The following is a 20,013-nucleotide window of genomic DNA, read 5'->3' on the forward strand; positions in this document are numbered from 1 at the left end:
ACCGAGACCGCTAAAAAGATGGGTCTCGGTCCGCTTCCAAACGAACTCTGGTGCGGTTCGATTGATATATGAACGCAACACCATGCGCAACACGGACCAAAGATATGTAAACGGACCAAAAACCGGACGTATAATGTCACAAGATGCCACGCATAATGCAGCTGATTTGACGACGCGGAAAGATCGGTGTACGTTATCCAAAATGAGTAACTTTAACGTTAGAGGGCAAACGTAGAGCAACGAGGAAGAGCCTCATCAATATTTGGTCTGACGAGCATGTTTCGAAAATGCTAGAAAAAAAACACAAAAAGCATACCTGGCTCTTCTCATCAAAGTTCCTGTGTTGCCCATTATTAGCAGGTACAGACGACAGAACGGCCGTCTCTGCACAACGGAGGATATCCTGCTGCTGTTTTGAATGTTTTGAACATTTTATGAGCTCTTCATGAGTTCTCAGCGGGTAAAAATAATGCCACATGTACACGCATAAAATGATCGCGTTTAATCCAGCACATAGCGTTGTTTTGAACATTTCATGAGCTCTTCATGAGTTCTCTGGTAAAAAATAACGCCATATGTGTTACACGCATAAAATGATCGCGTTTAATCCAGCACACAGCGTTGTTTTGAATGTTGTGAACATTTAATGAGCTCTTCATGAGTTCTCTGGTAAAAAATAATGCCATATGTACACGCATAAAATGCCCGCGCGTGTAATCCGCACACAGCATTGTTTTGCATGTTCGGTAAGCGAGCTTCTACGTCATATAAACCGACCAATCAGGTTGTGAGCGTCTCCCTGTGCCTTTGGTTCGGTAACTTTAGGTTCGCTGTTAAAAATGCCCGTGTGAACGCTAAGCGGACCAGGACTATTATGTTTGTTTTTGTTTTTTGGTCCGGACCAAACTAACCAAACGAACCGAACTACAAGTGTGAACGCACCCTAAGTCATTCAGAGATCCTCACTGAACTTCTGGAGAGAGTTTGCTGCACTGAAAGTAAAGGGGCCGAATAATTTTGCACGCCCAATTTTTAAGTTTTTGATTTGTTAAAAAAGTTTGAAATATCCAATAAATTTCATTCCACATCATGATTGTGTCCCACTTGTTGTTGATTCTTCACAAAAATGTACAGTTATATTTATATGTTTGAAGCCTGAAATGTGGCAAAAGGTCGCAAAGTTCAAGGGGGCCAAATACTTTCGCAAGGCACTGTAATAAATAATGAGCACCAAAAGATGCAAAATTTTATTTCAAACATTTTTTCTTTATAAACTGCTTTGATTTTTAAGGCGAGATACAAGGGGCGGGGCTTTATTGCATCTTTACTCACAGCTGATTGGTCCAGTTTGGGTTTGCAAACTCTAACCCAGAATAAAACCTGCTCCAGAGCAGGTTAGCTGTGTAGGGTCAGTTACCATGGTGATGAACTCAGATAAAAACCAATCCACCTTCTTGAGCCTGAAAAAATTGAGTTTGCTCAAACTAATTTTACCTGGGTAACAGCTTTGTGCAACAGGCCACAAATTTGAGTGTATGTTTGTTGATCAATTTTTATATGTGAATAAAAGGCTAAATTCAATCTGTTCATCATACAATTTAACCGTGTGTAAATTAAACTTTTAGTTATGATTAACATGCTAGTTTTATATTTTATGATCTCTTTATGAACATTTTAAAGTGCCAGAGTTCTGTGTGACAAAAAACTCTCAGGTTTCATTAAAAATATCTTCATTTGTGTTTCAAAGATGAGCAAATGTCTAATGGGTTTGGAATTACATAAGAGTGAGTAAATGTTGACAGAATTTTTGGGTGAACTTACCCTTTGAAGTTGTGGTTGACAAGATTTCCACATCAGAGAAAAGTGCTATTTTAGTGCATTGCTTCAGACACACTTTATGTGTCAGAGGCATGACTGATCATTGGTTAAAATCTCTATATAATTGCAAATAGACCTTATTGGCAATGGCTATTTTCACAAACTCCACCAACCATTGCTCAGACAATGTAAGCTTAACACAAATTGCATTTTCAGTTTATACTTTGTGTGAATATCATCTGTCACTAGTGTAAATATCTATATGTGTGTGTGAGTGTGTTGTTGTTGTTTTTTAAATGGGCAATCTATTGGGTATACTATAGATGCTGCTAATCAGGACCCCAACAGGAAGGAAGGCATTTTTCAACCTTGTAAACTAGGTAGAGAGAGGAATGCTTAGTTATAGAAACAATGTCTTAAAATGTCTAACATTATGTCATTATACTATTATGGTATGATACACTAAACTCCATCTAAAACTACCCTAAACATTTTATTAAGTGTATTATTAGAATTGATAAGGTCCTTTATACCAGAATATAACTTGAAATATTAGTTGTGTTAAACATAAAAAAAAAAAAATATGTCAGAGTTTCAGTTCCCCATATATCTAGCCTTGACACTCATTTTCAAACAGTATTTACCATGGCATGGGGATTTTACCATCTTTACCATCTTTTCAGCTATAAATATGCAAGGGATAGACATTTTTAATAAGAAATTATTATGATGGTACAATGGGCCTGAAGCAGTCTGTGGTAAAACAAACAAACAAACAAAAAAACAGATGCAATTTTTGCCTCAGTTGAGGAAAATATTTGTTGTGATGTGCAATGTATTCAGATTTATTTTTGAAGTATGCATGAACTAAAATATACACAGTTCATGAACTAAAGGCACAATACATACGTTAAATTAAATATGATGAAATTAATGAAATGAACCAGGAAGAGAAACACACTGTGCCAAAGTTGAGTCTCAAAGTCTTTTAATATTTCTTTGTAGAGATTGTGTCTTCCATCAATATTCATTTATTTATTATTATTAATTTATTGATTTAACATTCAACAACTTCAGGGTAAAAAAAAACCTATGACCCCTTGCACCCTAATAAAAATATATGAATTTGTAATGGTTTTCAATGTGGCCCAAAATTGACAAGATGATCGACAAGTGAAGTTTCTCGAGACAACATGAGGGTTAAAACCCTGCCCAGTACCAGAAGCTTCCCAGTTTAAAGTCCGCGCATCCCCGTGTATCTGCAATATTATGTCATCGTAAGGCAGTGTTCGGATTCTCGCGCAGGATAACTCGCCTATACGGTATTTTAGCAAAGTTCTACAACGAACGACTGTTTAGTCAATCTGAGGTTGCCGAGTAAAACTGCTTTTCTAAAATGCACACGAGAGAACGTGTATTTTAGAGCAGCACGAGTGCAGCATGCTGTAGTCGGGGTACCCAGTCACTTCCTTGTCCTGCAGAGAGGATAAAGCAGTGACGTCGGTGGACCGGTCTGCACGGTGGATGTTACGCCGCAGAGGGAAACCTGTCCGCCCGACCCGGACAAACGACCCACGCCGGCGTGCCGACACATCAGCCACTTTATCGTGGGCGGCTCGACGTCTCACGCGCGCTGAATCTTAAAAATGTTTTGCTGTGGACCACGACGATAGGCTGGCGGTTACTAAGCGACGCTCGACCGGGAGATCAGCCGCCCCACTGTCTATGTGTCCGTGTGCGGTGCACCGGTGACCATGTCCTTGTTGAAGAGTGACGAGGAGCAGCGATGGGTGCCAACGCACGTGCAGGTAACTGTGCTACGGGCCCGAGGGTTGCGCGCGAAGGGTAAACACGGCACGAGCGATGTTTACACCATCATCCAGCTGGGCAAAGAGAAATATTCCACGTGCGTGATGGAGAAGACCACGGACCCGGAATGGGGTGAGGAATGCGCGTTCGAGCTGCAGCCGGGGATCCTGGAGGAGGGAGGGCGAGACGCTTACCCACCCGGTAGTGGCGACCTGACCCTCACCGTTATGCACCGTGCTCTCATAGGGCTAGATGTGTTCCTGGGCCAGGCTGTTATACCGGTTGATAAAGCCTTCCAGGATCGGAAGAGCATGAAAAACGAGTAAGTTTGTCTTTGCATTTACTATGTATTTATTCGTTGTTGTTGTTGTTGTTGTTGTTGTTGTTGTTATTAGTATCAGTCTGAATGAGCAGACCGAATGACTGAAGGAATGAAGATTAATATGTGCCATTAGCCCAGTCAGATGTGTCTTACTCAGAGTGCTGCAATCTGTTCCTCTGCAGTCACGCCCTCTTAAAGTGGGCCTGGATGTTTGACTGAGGAAAGTAGGGGAATTTTCCTTGGTGTTTTCCTTCCCTGTTCCTGGAGGACCTTCCAATGGTACAAAATGAAATCTTACTCATCAAACTTAGCACCTGAGAGGCTCCAAAACCTGAAATGGATGCGTCCCATAAGGGAGACATCCTAAATGTGTTAAAGGGCTAGTTCACCCAAAAATGAAAATTCTGTCATTAACTACTCAGCCTCGCGTTGTGCCAAACCCGTAGGACCTTTGTTCCTCTTCAGAACACAAATTAAGATATTCTTGATGAAATCGAGAGCTTTCTTACCCCTCCATAGACAGCAATTTAATGAACACGTTCAAGGCCCAGAAAGAAAGACATCGTCCATGTGACTCCAGTGGTTCAACCTTAATTTTATGAAGCGACGAGAATCATTTTTGTGCACAAAAAACAAAGAAACATAATTACTTTATTCAACAATCTCATCTTGTACGTGCCGTCTCCTACGCTGCTGACAAACGGTGGCTCACCATTGGATAGCTCCTGCATCAGCATCACACGCATGCGTCGTCGTGCTCACGTGAACCGTGTCGGCCAATGGTAAGCCAGCGTTCAGACGTAGCGATTCGAAAGCGCTGCACTGTCAACATCATAGGCGACCTGCAGACTACATTAGATTGTTGAATAAAGTAATTATTTTTGGGGGCTTTTGTGCATAAAATTAAGGTTCAACCACTGGATTCACATTGACTCTTTTAACATTGTCTTTCCTTTCTTGTAATTTTTTACAAATTAGTTTCAAGCTACATTCATATGTGGCCTGAAATCCTATTCAAATCTCAATTCTGGAAATCTGTTTCATTATGACCGTTCTGATTGGATTTTGTGTAGCTTTTTTATCTTATAATGTCACTTTCCACACCACGTAAACCCATCAGACAAGTACAGAAACAAGTTTTCTCCGAAAATTATAATATAATGGAGACATCTCCATGGTCCAGTGATGAGGTGAAACACAAGTCCACTAGTCACGGCCTGATCCACATATCTCTTTGAATTTTGAGACTGAAAGAGAGGGCAGCATGGAGTAAAATCACTCATGTCTCATCACTCTGTCTCCTAACATTGTCATACTGTAAGACAATATTGCAAACCAAGGGTGTCCAGGATCAGTGTTGAGAAACACGTGCTTAGATGTTCTGTATTTTTCACATCTGTTTGTAGCCTAGAAATCTAGACGCACCCTAGCGGCAACAAATTTAATCTGCCCGCAAGTGTTTCTGAGCTGTATTCCCCTCACTCTGGACGGACCAATCACATCGTGTATAGAGTCGTCGGGCGGGGCCATAATGATGACGACCGAGTTGCGTTTGCGTGCTTCTAGTAAACACAGAAACTGGCGAACGGCGGTGGCCTTTCGAATCAGCTTTGACTGCGATTCTGGAAGACTTGGAGTTAAGCTTTTCTCTGAGAAAAGAACAAAGAACGGCACTGAAGTCATTCTTAAAAAGGGAAGATGTGTTCGGAGTTTAGCCGACCGGATACAGTGAATGTTTAATCTATCAACAAGCTCTGTTTCACCTTCGTTGCTCTGGTTGGTTGTAGCGTTATCCTATCTCGTGCAGAGGGAGTTTGAAAGACAACCGTTTATCCCGCCCCTCGGATTGAGCCCTGTCTATGGTGAGTTTCCAGACCAAACATCTTGATGTGGGTCTGGCTTGTCAGGCTAATCTGTTTGATTCAGGTAGATAAAATTGTGTACAAAGTGTGGAATAGGTCATTGCTTATGCGTATGAACAGTCTAGCTTTGCTCTGTCAGCTTTCTGATTATGTAACATTAAGGCACAAGCAGAAAAATGAAGGCTTGCTTGGGTCATATGCCTCTACCTGGTGCATCAGGGCTCTTTAACCATAATGCCCCTTTTTGTGTGCTTCACCAACACAATCTCATGGCAATATGTAACTATTTCATGTTTTTGGGTATCGGTGGCTGGTTGCTTCATATTCATTTGTATGATCTCTTTCATACATTATATGTATCGCACTGTTTTATTAAGTTACCATGCATTGCATTGACAGCAGTGATCTGCATTGTGATGTGCTAAGTGTAGCATCTCAAACAATTTTAAAATGCATGTTTTTTTTATCTAACCATAATAGCTTTCTACATATTGTCCTCCAGAAGAAACCAAGAGTTTATCAGCAAATAACACAAGTGTCTGGGGTACCAGATAACGGATATCAGAAGCTCAGAATAACTTGAGATGGATGTTTGATCCGACCAGTGGAGCATGACTTCTTCATGCTTCACTAATTGATACTTTTTTAAACATTTCATAACCTGAAGAATATGCACTCTTATGTGTTTCACTGTAGCATGCAACAGAAGTGTTTTAAGATGCACTTTTACCTGTATGTAGAGTCTCTGTGCATATATTTATGTGTATGATTCTGAGGTAATCTATTTTCCTGAGTGGTTATGAGTGAATGAGGCTCCATACTATATCTAGACTTTAACACTACAGCTGTGAAATATTTATTCTCAGTATACGCCCCATTTCCTGTAACTGGCCACCAAATAAAAAATAAAAAAAATATTTGTTGGCTATTATATAGAGGTTCTTCAGTGTTGCTCTCTAACTCTTCTGGTGAAACTTCTTGTTAGATGTACCCAGAACCAACGTGTTTAACTTCTATTAAAGAGTACCTTTTAAAAAAATCTTTTAAATAAGACAAGAATAGGTAATACATCAAGAGTAATGTGGCACAATGACAATTATCCTGTAAATATACACTGTAAGGCCTATAATGCTCCCAATTATAGTAGGTGCGCACAGGCATTCAATTGTAGCTTTAAAGTGATAGTTTACCCAAAATCAATATTCTGTCATTTACTCACCCTCAAGTTGTTCTAACCCTGTATGATTTTTTTTCTTCTGCTGAACACAAAAGAAGAAATATTAAGACATTTTTTAAAGAACATCAGTAACCAAACAGTTGATGGACCCCATTGGCTTTCATTTTATTTTTTTCCCATAAGTGAATGGGGTCCATCAACTGTTTGGTTACTCATATTCTTCAAAATATCATCTTTTGTGTTCTGCAGAAGGAGTAACCAAGGAGTAAAGGATGACAGATTTTTAATTTTTGGGTGAATTATCCCTTTAAATGAGACCCTGTAACTTAACTCGTTTTAAAGGAACACCCCACCGTTTTTAGAAATAAGGCTTATTCAACTTCTTTCCTACATTTAGATATGTGGGCAAATGCATTTTTGTCTCAGTGCATGCATTGTTTTAATTTGGCAGGGTCGCCGCTAGCTTAGCTTAGCATAATGAATGGAATCCTATATGTTGCCAGCTAGCATGTCCTGAGTAAAAGTGATCACAAAAAAAAAACCACCAACCTAATTACTTCTTGTGGCATGCGTATTCACAATGAGTGCAAATAGCGATGCAGATTAAGACTAGGCGATATTGACTTGGAACTACATTATTGGGAAGCACAGGCGAAGCACTGCTACTTGGATGTAGAGATATCACGCAACACGTTGTGATCGCTCAATAGCCGGAGGACGTGAGGATGGGAGCCATGATATCTCTCCGCCCAGTAATATAGTCTCCTACCCCATAATATAGTCCCAAATCAATATCTGCCTAGGAAATCGCTTAGTCTTAATCTGCATCGTTATTTGCACTCGGTGTGAATACGCAGGCCACAAAAAATAAATAGGTGAGTTTTTTTTAATCACTTTTACTCCAGACATACTAGCTGGCAACATAGGATTCCATCATTATGCTAAGCTAAGCTAAGCTGCGACCCTGCCAAACTAAAACAATGCATGCACTGAGACAATGCATTTACCCACATATCTAAATGTAGGAAAGATGTTGAATAAGCCCTATTTCTAAAAAACGGTGGAGTGTTCCTCTAAATGTATACAGTCCTTTTAATGTTCCAGGTCACTAGTAGTTCCTGCATAGTGACTTGGTAACACTGATGCATTTTATGACTTTATTTAGAGTAAAAAAGATGACTGACTTATGTCTCCGACATACAATAATGTTCTACATAATTTGTCAGTTAGTTAATAGACATTAATGAGGCTAATCCCATTCAGTAATCGATTATTAATAAGGAACTATCTCCTAAATTTGATATTACTTACGGATTGGATAAGCTTGTTTCTATATTAGTTAATGGTAGCTGAAGTATTCATGTAGCATTAGTCCTGCATAGTTACCTATTAATGACAGGCCATTATTCTAAAGTGATTCATGGAAGAACAGTTGAGCCTGCGGTCCAAAACCATCCGGCTATGGGGTAGACTCAGTTTACTAAATGCACTAAATGTTGACACTGAGGGTTTAATATTTCCTGAATATGCTGTGCGCTTCTTGGTTCCTGGTGATTTCCAGATTGCGTTTTGGTATCTCCCCTTGTTTGTGTAGGTGGGGTGAGTTGGGTAGATAGATGAATCATGTAGTTAGTGTGTGGGTTGGCAAATTACCATTGTATAACGATTAGATCACGCTTGACTCTGCACTTTATGATTAAAACATTTATTCAGATTTGAATTTGTCAGAAGTAAGTTTTATGTACTTGGTTGGCACTGATATACAAAGTGTTTCCATCTATTTACAGATTTTGTTTTTGTTTTTTTGAAAGGACCACATTGTGAAAGAGCCAATTCTGCTGTATGCTGAGTAATAAAACCCACATCTAACCACACTGGGCAGGAGTTTGCTGCTCACCTCAGAGGTGAAATGATTGTAGTGATGTTTGAATCTGGGTTATTCACATTGATACTGGAACTAGTGGGTGTTTGGGGCTCTGGTATGGTGTGGGTACCATAAAAGATGCTACAAATCAAACAAAGGATTGGTTTGACTTGCTGACTAGTCACTTTTGAAACTTAAGCTCTTCAAAGACATAGACAGTTACATTCTGCGCTTCAACCACCACGCAAAGTTCTTAATAAAGAGTAAAAGAAGACAAAATATTCAGTAACTAATTTCTAGTTTACTAGGTTCATGTTGCTTTTCTTTTGCTTAGTTGGCCTGGCATTGTTTGAGCATAACATTGTGCACAATACCGTACATAATACCTCTTGTAACTTAATAAACTTGTCAGAAAAAGTATTTTGCTAAATGTTTTACTTCGGTTAATCTCAAGGTAAAGGAAAAATGGTTGCTTTTAGTTCACTTTTTGTACATTTACACTTTACACTTTTGCTGTATCTCGGTAACACTTTACAATAAGGCCTCATTTGATAACATCAATGCAAACTAACAATGAAATGTATATATTCAAAGCATTTATTAAACAATTCTTAATAGTTAATAAAAAAGTCCATGTTCACTTTTCACAGTGTATTAACTAATGTTGTTAACAAATCAGCATTTGATCTAAATGTAGTGAATGTGAGATTAACACTACATTTACATTTTATTCATAACCCTGTTTTCAACTTAAAACTGAAAACGTATATGCGTTTGGTCATTCATTTACATCTCCGTGTAAGTACAAAAAAACTACACTTATGTCTATAGGCGCATAGGTTTTTTTTCTTCTTCTTTTTACAAAGTGACATCACCAACTACTGGCCTGGCATGCATAACGGCTATAAAGATAACTGTATTTGCATCCACAGCAGCTGGCGATATCACTGTTTATTCTAAGCGCATGCTTGTCTGTCAGTTTAAATGCTCTCTTAAAGCAGGATGAATTCTGATTGGCTCACAGTTTTAATTGTTCATCAGCTGGATAAAATCGCTCTGAAAGTGATTTTCCAACGATATTGTTTCTCTCGTGTTCACTGTGGTGCAAACTGTTATTTTTCAATATTGAGAACAATTATCATTATCTTTAGTTATCATCCTATCATATCAGTTGTGAACTGGACTTAATACTGCATTTTGAATTGTTTTCGCTGGGTGAACGTTTTAAGCAACGTTGTTGTCTGTCTCTTTATTATATGGAATAAACCAATATTCAAAAAACTGCCAAATTTAAAGTGTCTTTTAATCCCTGTAGCACAAACAGTGCATTCTTAATACCTTACTCCATTTATGAGCCATAATTGTGATCCTTCCCTTAGCAAACAACACCGCTAACTTATCGGCTGAGATTCTTGTGCTTTGAGAAGGTTGTGTCTGGACATTTTAAATATAGGTTAGGCCATAATAATGTTCACTAGTTGCTAATTAATTAGTTTTTTGTCAAAGGAACTATGCACAAATTAAAGACAATTATATAGGTTTTTATGGTAAAAGACATATGGTGAGGCAACCGTGGACATTGGACATTGAAAAGCGAATGGATGGAATTTAATATGGTACTTAAATTTGCACATGTGAGACTGGATGAAGTGACTTTGTGTTTAAAGCTAGAGAGTGTCAGAAATGCGGTAGGTGTACGACCTAGATGTAGAATTTAGATTTCCTGTTAGAGATTGTGATTATCCTGGTGGTCTTTGATACTTTGCCATGACATCATAAAGCAGATATATTTTATATTTTTCTGTTTGTGTATATGTGTGTGATTATTTGTGTTTCCCAGATGCACTGATATCTTCTCGATCTGCTTTGGAATCATTAAACTATATATATATATATATATATATATATATATATAATATATATATATATATATATATATATATATATATATATATATATATATATATATATATATATATATATATATATAATATATATACACTCTAAAAATGCTGGGTTAAAAACAACCCAAGTTGGGTTGAAAATGCACCAACCCAACAATTGGGTTGTTTTAACCCAATGGTTGAGTTGTTTTAACCCAGTGGTTGGGTTAAATGTTGCTTAAGACAACCCAATTGCTGGGTAAGAACAACTCAACCATTGGGTTAAAACAACCCAATTGTTGGGTTGGTGCATTTTCAACCCAACTTGGGTTGTTTTTAACCCAGCATTTTTGAACTGTTTTACTAATAAAAACAATGTATGTATCACCTTTACTAATTGCAATATAAAATAACTTATCCAAGTGTCACTTCAATGTGATGCTACCATAGCAACATAAGTGCCAAATGTGTTTATTAGTAAATGTGCATAATTAATGGACATTTATGTGTGGGTGGATCTGCCTATCTGTTCATCTGTTAATTGGTTAATTGTTTTCTTTTAATGTGTCAGCCAAGTTTCTAACAATAAGAAAAGTGTGTGTGTGTGTGTGTGTGTGTGTGTGTGTGTGTGCGTGCTGCCTTGTCTGCCTTGCCTTGTGGAGTGTCTAGAAAAGCAATAATGCTGATGGAAGAAAGCCGACCTTCTTGTCCCAGCTCTGCCTTTGTGTGTGTGTGGGTTTACATGAAGAAAAAATGAATATCAGGAAATCCTCAATTAATAGCAGTGAGATAATTTGATCTAAATTCAAATGACAAGTTTTTGTCTTTGTGTTTGCTAGAAAATGAAAACTGTATGTAAATGTAGAGTAGAGGGCGCGTGCAAAACCTTGGAACATCAGATCAATTAAATTCCACTAATCCAACAGACAATTTTCTGTTGTAATATTAACATAAATAAACTGATGATCAGTTGATAATTTTCTTATGCTTGTACTGACAAATAGCCGGAATTAAAATTGTATACTATTTTTTAAAATGTTTCCTTAAAAAGTCTTAATCAACCATATTAAAGGAATAGGTCTTGTCTTTTTAAAGATTAACTTGATTTGGAAATTTGATGACAGCAAAGCTAATCTAAATGTAGCAGGAAATGAGCATTAAAAATATTAAATATATATATATTATAATATCTGCCAATATTTATTATATATATATATATATATATATAGATATATAGTTATATTATATATAATGTTAATATAATACTGGTGTAGATACCCTGAGGCTTTCCTTTGAAGCCCACCTTGTGATGTTTTGAGGATTCTTTGTAAGATTCATATTTTTTAATCTAGGTATGTGTCTTCCTTTGTAAAACTTTAAAACTCTCAACATCACAGAAATATAGAAAATGGCAAAGGTTCCACAATGTAAAATACAAAGACAGCAGATATCCAGATTAGACAAATATCTCTCTTAGTGTATTGTTCTTCTTAAGTATTTGTTTGTTCTAACAGAGATGTACAGTAGTGGCTAAAAGTATTGTTCGGCCTAGGAAAATTAACATCTTCACCCTTTATTCAAATATTATTATCAATTAGTTAAAGATAGTGCAAGCATATCACATAGTTGTGAGTCAATTTATTTGTGATAACACATTCAAACCAAACCAAATTGTGCAGACAATTTTTGGCCAGGCAGTCATACATAGAAATAAACAAAATATTAATAGCTAATTTTGTTGTGGTCAGTGTATGTTTTTTCCCCTTTTTTTCTTTCTGTGAGCTTTTTTCTATCTAATTTACTCAGATAAATACCATAACCAACTGTAGTGTTTTCTTCTTCCCTTGTTTAAAATAAAAATAAAAAATCCTCATATTTTGATGGTTTATTCAAAGTTGTAGTTAAACTAGCTTCCTTTAACAATATTTTCTTTACTCTTTATTGTTCATAGGTGGCACCGGCTGCATTCTAAAACTGGCAAAAAGGAGAAGGAAAGAGGGGAGCTTCAGCTGACCGTACAGTTCACCCGGCACAACCTGACGGCCAGCATGTATGACCTTTCCATGAAGGACAAGCCTCGCTCTGCTTTCGACAAGCTCAGAGAACGCATGCGTGCTAAGAAGCGCTCTAGTGAAGAAGATTCCTCTTCCGCCATCGTCTCTGGTGGATACGGATCAATGGTACGCATGCGGGGGCGGCTGCCAAGTGATGGGGGCGGCGAGGAAGACTACGAGGATGATGAAGGTGGGGAGGTCCGCAGAAGTAAGATGAGAAGTTTTTTCCTGCGTGGGAGGTTGAGGAAGTCTTCAGACACACGCTCAAGCACGTCACTGGGCTCTGAGAGCAGCGAGTCGTCATCGCGGGGCGGCAGCCTCAGCCCAACGGCAGGAATCAGCGTGGTGGTCTCAGATCTGTCCAATTCTCCAAGTAACAGCAGCAACCTGACTGCAGACAGTCCAGGTATGCACAGCAGAATATTGATGTTTTTTTTAAAAATAATATTCTGGGTTCACTACAAGTTAAACTCAATCAATATAAAACAAATCTGAACTTGTATCTGGTTTTCTTAAAAAATAAATAATAAAAAAAGCTAAAATCTGGGTGAAAGTGAAGGACTTACAATGGAAGTGAATGGGTACAATCCATTAACCTTATAATACTTGCTTCCACAAGACATAAACAATAGGTGTCAAATGAGTTTAGTGTAAACATTCCTTAATAACCTGTTCTGTGCAAAATGATATGCATTTTTATAACTTTGTCACTATGACCTTGTAAAAGTGTTGATTTAAACATAATAATGCTTGTTTTAAAGCCCCCATAATATGCTTCTATACACATTCATAATGCTAGATTAAATGTACATGATTTAAAGGTAGTATAGGCAACACTTTTTGTTATACTGGTTGATACTCTCTTTACATCCTGATATCAATCAGTAATCCACCAGTTCCTCCAGAACCAAAACAACGAGCTTATGCTTCATTCACGTCATGTCATAACTGAAATTACAAGAAGGCAACCCGTGACGTTCTACCTGGAGCTGTTCACGTCCTCAGACTCAGATTTTTTGTGTTTCTATGTCAACACTAACAATGTCAAACTAAATCTGCAGCAGTCAAGTGGTACAACTAGAGCTCTGTAAGTTGTTTTACGTTCATACTTAAAAAAAAAAAAAGAGCCACAAAACGACGGTGGATGACATTAAAGAATGGCTTTTTGTTGATTTATTTTTTATTTGATTTTTTAAATTTAACAATTTATTAAAAGTTTAAAGTATACTTAAATATATAAATAGATACAAAACACTATTTACTTAAATTCACAGTAAAAGCTTAGCCACCTAACCCAACTACAATAGGCCTAATTTAACACTAAATAACAGCACTAATACTAGTGATATTACAGCACTAATGACAGCAAAGTAGTCTGTATTCTTGGTCTGCTATAAACCAGCTTCAGTTCAGCATTATTTTGCATTAATATGATCATATTCTCTGGCTAAATATTTAGAACGCATCACCTTATTGTTTCCATGGCAACGAGCAATAGCGCTGTGTGACAGCTTTGTCGTTTTCTTTTTCTTTTTTATTCATAATATTCACAAAATTGTTACCTATGTCATGAGCTATCTGATATTATGATTTTTAAATATGTGTAAGTGAATGTGTTTTGTCATAATGATCATGTTAGTTGATCTATAAAGCGTGATGGGCGCCGTCATGTTAGTTTGCGCCTCAGAGAATCGGATCTGTCGGATTTACATCACATAAATTCATCCTCGTCTCACGAAACATACAAACGTAAGTGACTGGTGAACTCTGAGAAGAACAGAGTAAACTATATAGTAACTTGTATAATGTGTGTCTGATATGAATAAAACAGTCAAATTAAAACTGTCAGAAAGGAGTTATTGCCACTTCCATAGACATCAGCGTGTTTTTGCTGCTACTTATGTGAATTTAAATTTTTGAAACCTAAAAAACATGATGTGGTTGAAAACACTGAATAGTTGTGATATGTGACGAGTGCTGAGCGTGTCTGTCTCTGGCTCAGCGCCAGCCAAAGTGCGATGGCACTGAAATGGGGAACCGAAATCTGCGTTCTAATTCGGTCCGGTACATACCGGTTATAAACGTGCCGGTGCTATATTGGCACTGGGTTTTGATACCCAATCCTACTCGTGACGCTTTGCAAACTGTTGTGTGTTTGAAGGAGGTGTGTCTTGTGGAGACGCTCTGAAGGGATCTTTTGCTTTCAAAGCTAGCTTGCTATTGCTAGCCTCTCCAAAATTGCCTACCCTACCTTCAATGGGTTACTTCAGCGATTTAGCATGAAGCTTCGTATTTAAACTGGGTCATTAATGTAGTAGAAATGTGAAAATATTTTTGAATTTGGTGCCTTCTAGACTGAGAAAAGACAGAAAATGAATTTTTTGTGAAAGACAAATCCCAGAATATACTTCCTTTGCTGCCCTATGAGGCCACTTCAAAAGCCACTGCTACTGGATTACTGGATCACTTTGCCACCGCGTTCCTTTTTTATAAAATCAGTTCAGTTAGAGAACAGACACTACAGTTAAAATGTATCACAATAACATGTGAGTAAGCCGAAGGAGAGTCACGGCACAAACGCAGCAGGAGTCAGATTGCATTCGTCACTAGAGCTGAGGTAAGCACAGTTTACCGGCATAAATTCACAGTGCGTGTTCAGTCTGGCGCGTTTTCAGTTCATGCCGAGACCCGAGCTGTGCTGTGAGTGCGATCCCCTCCCCCATGGCCTGGTTGATAACATGCGAAAATGGCTCCCTCTAAGTCGTTAGCCTCTGGTCAAAAAATGCCTTCATGTAATTTTTCTTATACACTATGTAGCCCGGACTGCTCTGATTAGGCAGCCACCCCAGTCTGTTGGATTGGTTACTGCTTAGAGTGTGTCGGAAATGTTATGTCCCTAATCTTTATCGGGTTTCAGCGCTCAAGGCTTCATGAACATCTGAAACCATATTATATCAATGGTTTCAGTATTGAAAGTCCATACAATGAAGTCCAAAACAGTGTTTTCTCGATAGTGAAATTACTTACTGGCAGGCCAAAGCAGCTAGTAGGCGAGCATTATGCAAATGTGTAACATTGTAGCATAGCTAAATCACAGAAATAATGGCAGGACTACAAACGAGGCATTTTAGGTATTGTTTTCTGTTGCAGAAATGAACTCCATTTGGTGTGGACTAGGCCTGCTGCAGTAGTCAGTATTACACAGTGTTCTGCCACACACTGATTACATTACGTGCCCACCGTAGCACCACCCCCACTGCTTTCTTATAGAAATAAAATCCATTTAGTTTAGTTGGACAACGAATGCTACAATTGCAAACCATAAGCATCTGCTCTGTACAGCACAAGCAGCGCAGTGCAGCAGAAATCTGATTTCACGTGATAAGTAAAAGTAAGCACAACAGATCAACAAATATATTTTCTTGTAAAATATGGGGTCAGTTCCACTCTCTAGCACAGAGATATTTCTAGTGTGGACTTTGTGCTGTGTAATTAAAAATAATAGAATAGAATAGAATAGAATAGAATAGAATAGAATAGAATTGTATTAAAATATAAGCTTTTGCATTTAAATCCTCCAAAAAGGGGCCCATTATCTTATATTGTAAGGAAAAACAATCCTATAAAGTCAGCAGGACATGGAATTAAAAATTCATTCAATCTATTTGTGTGTCATTGAACTTATTGTGAATTATTATACTTTTTTGTTTTTGTATGTTTTACATTAATTGAGCTCATTATTTTTGGGGGGAATCTCAATCTTTCGGGAAAATGACAGACTTATCTCTGGTGATGTATGCTGGACTCTCCAGTTATTTAGTCTGATCTAACCCCACCCCTTTTATTTAGATCTGCCTCCATGCCAATTTTTTTCAATAATCTGTTTCACTCGGGTGCGTCACAAGAATGTGCTATGTCCGTTACATTGTGACTTTAAGAAAATTATGAAACTCTTTTTCTCTTTCAGAACACACAGTGGCTCCCTCACCACAGGTTTCTCCTGTTAGACATATGATGTACGACATCAGCTTACCAGTGCCTCATTCTTTGACGTCGGAGAACGAAACTCTTATTCTGCTTCCTTCAGTGTGCGTGAACGGGAATCCGGTGGAAACTTCTCCTCTTACTCACCACCCACCGTCACTCATACTACAGCAACCTCAACGAGAGTCAACCAAACCAGTAACTCAGTCAGGTCAACCACAGGCAACCAACCTGCCAGTTAAGTCTCAGAAAACCCAATCTATTGAACAGAAACCCCAAGAGACCCGGCTATCCAAGTCCGAGTCAAAGCCAAGGCCCGAGCCCCAGCTCCCAGCTCTCGGGGTGCTTCAGAAGGGCTCCTCTCTCTCCCTCTCCCTGCAGAACCTCTCTCGCCGTAGGGAAGAAAAGCAAAACGGCGGTCCTGTGGATGGCCGTCGCTGGTCCTTCGATAAACCTGGAGAGGAAGAAAAAGCTGCTATCGTAGCAGCATTAGAGCATGCTGGAAGAGTTACAGAAGAGGCTGTGATAGAAACAGTGATACCTGCTGGAGAGACAGAGACTCAGGGCAAGAAAAGGAGGGGCCTGTTTTCACATGGGAGAGGTGATTCGGCTGGGAAAGGACCAATCATGAGTAAAGAGGAAGCAGAACATGCTCAACCACTTGTAGAAGTCAAACACAAAGGATGGTTCAGCTCCAAGGATTCGCACAGTAAACCCAGGTAAACTTATTTTTGCCATATTTATGTTACAGATGCTAAATAGAAGCGTGTGTGTGTGTATTTGTGCTCCTGTGAGCATGAACGCTGTGACACAGCCATAGATTTAGTTTCAGCATCTGCATTGCAGAGGGGGGTGTTGCCTGGAAACCTGAACTCCCTGAATTACTTTCTTTCTCTCTCCCTCTCCCTCTCCCTCTCTCTCTCTCTTTCTCTCTCTCTTTCACACTTGCTCTCCCTCAATACCAAGCTTTGATTTCTCAATTTTAATCTGAAAGTGCTATTTTTGTATTGCAGACAGATGGATCTGAATGTGTGTGGGAGTGTTTGTGTTCGCTATGAATGGGAGGAGTCAATCAGTTTAAATCTGTCACTGACCGAAACCAGTGTAACTACATTCTTTTTTTCTGGTGTAGGTGTGTATGCTGTCCATTGTTTGGTAAATATTTTCTTTTATTCATTGGTGATGGTAAATCACACTGTTCTATTTTTCTGGGCTTTGGTTTGGGTTTTTGTAAAGCAGGGAAATGACTCTTCATGCTGCGTCAACAGAAATGTGAACACACATGCTCATAAACATCCCTCCAGGATTTTGCAATTGTAAAAAATAATGCAAATTAAAGAACTCACACATCTTCAATTTTCAGCGAAAAAATGTTACTCAAGGAAAAAAAATGAAAGCAATATTATAAGCTAATTAAGATCTGTGAATTCCAGGCTTATCAAATTAATCTCATGTTGAAATTTCCTGCTGATGTCTTGGAGCAAATTCCACAGGAAGTTTTATTATGTTGAACTCACTCTGTAATGCTCTTGTAGTGAGATTACAGCAGTACATCTCGTATCTTCACATCTGGTACATGTGCAAAGACGTCATAGCCACATTATATTCAACCCTATTAGTTAAACAAAACAGGCGAATACTTTTGCATCCAATGTTCTTTTATGTCTTGGGTTTTGAAATACCAAGAATATTTGGATTGTTTTATCATAAACTACAAAATTCTAAATTGGAAGGACGTCAGTGTGTGACACTTTGCTGTACACTTTGCTAATGGCCTAGAGCAGTGTTTCTCAAACCTATCCTGGAGGACCACCAGCCCTGCACATTTTGTACGTCTCTATATCTGATACACACATTTCAGGTCTTGCAGTCTCTACTAATGAGCTCATGAGTTGAATCAGGTGTGTTAGATGAGGGAGACATACAAAATGTGCAGGACTGGTGGTCCTTCAGGACAGGTTTGAGAACCACTGCCCTAGAGGAAGAGCTCGTGGCAGGATTTAGTTGCTTTCATTTGTTTGGAATGTCCCTACGTCTGTCAAAGATGCAAAAATGCCTTTTGGAATTTGCTACTTGGATCATGTACACATCAAAAACAAACTATTACTATACAAATGTTTACAAATTTTACTATACAAGTATATTGATTAATAAGCGCACACTTACTAGGCTCAACAATTAATGCATATTCAGTTATTGTGCACAAAAATATTTACAGGTAATTGCACTTTTACTGTTACTGGTATTAATTGCATAATCATTTATTATTAGCCTGACAAGCCAGACCCACATCAAGATGTTTGATCTGGGAACTCGCCATTGACAGTGCTCAATCCGAGGGGCGGGATAAACGGTTGTCTTTCAAACTCCCTCTGCACGTGATAGGATAGCGCTACAACCAACCAGAGCAACGTGAAACGGAGCTAGACTTCAGTGCCATTCTTTGTTCTTTTATCAAAAAAAAGCTTACCTCCAAGTCTTCCAGAGTCGCGGCCAAAGCCGATTCGAAAGACTGCCGTTCGCCAGCTTCTTTGTTTACAAGTAGCACGCAACTCTGCTGTCATTATGTAAAGCCCGCCCACCGACTCTATACACGAGGTGATTGGCCTGACCAGAGTTGGCTTTTTACAGCTCAGAAGTCTATTAAGAGTTGCTAGACTACACTTGCGGCAAATTATATTTGCTGCCGCAAAGGTGCGTCTAGATTTCTAGGCTAATTTATTCTGGGAAAACACTGCAAAACTTCTGCCAACAGCAGTGCCATTTCTGGGCTGCAATACATTTTAAAAAGTCCCTTGAAATCCTGATGGGAGTGAGATAAACGGATTTACACATAGACCTCAAAGAGAATATAATCTATGCTGATCAAATTATTATTCACCCATGAAATGTCCCATAACAGACTAAATCTTAATGGCTAATGACCTATTAAATGGGTACAGATTAAGCCTTGACCTAACATAAAAACAGTTTTCTTTTGAAAATCACCATTTACAATGCAGTTTAGCTCACAACTATTGTTAATCTTTTCCTAAGCAGCTGGCTTCTAGCATGTCTTTATTAACTGTGACATCTAGTTCAAATGATTTCATAGACATTTCTTTGAAGTTTAGCTACTGGAACATGTCAAATAACCCAACCAATCACATGCTCTCTTATGTTTATTTGCTTGAAGCAAAAAGTGATTTAGTTTATGCATGAACTTAACTATATGGGCCTAACTTAAGCCTGTAAAAGTCT

At 38.4% G+C, this 20,013-nt stretch overlaps 1 protein-coding gene across 4 annotated transcripts in view; it reads left to right on the plus strand.

Moving 5' to 3' along the window:
- The first annotated feature begins 2,178 nt into the window (after window positions 1-2,178).
- rab11fip5a (RAB11 family interacting protein 5a (class I)) overlaps window positions 2,179-20,013 on the plus strand; it is a 28,286-nt gene continuing 10,451 nt past the window's right edge. For 3 of the 4 annotated variants that reach the window (XM_067421553.1, XM_067421554.1, XM_067421556.1), the window contains exons 1-3: window positions 2,966-3,949; window positions 12,687-13,195; window positions 16,757-17,492. In XM_067421553.1, coding sequence (XP_067277654.1) covers window positions 3,573-3,949; window positions 12,687-13,195; window positions 16,757-17,492 — 1,622 coding nt within the window. In that variant the 5' untranslated portion in view covers window positions 2,966-3,572. Of the gene's footprint in view, window positions 2,199-2,965; window positions 3,950-12,686; window positions 13,196-16,756; window positions 17,493-20,013 lie in introns of those variants that run through there. The other variant, XM_067421555.1, reaches the window with a different exon arrangement.

The sequence above is a fragment of the Pseudorasbora parva genome, chromosome 17 (assembly GCF_024679245.1).
Source record: "Pseudorasbora parva isolate DD20220531a chromosome 17, ASM2467924v1, whole genome shotgun sequence".
Classification (NCBI taxonomy): Eukaryota; Metazoa; Chordata; class Actinopteri; order Cypriniformes; family Gobionidae; genus Pseudorasbora; species Pseudorasbora parva.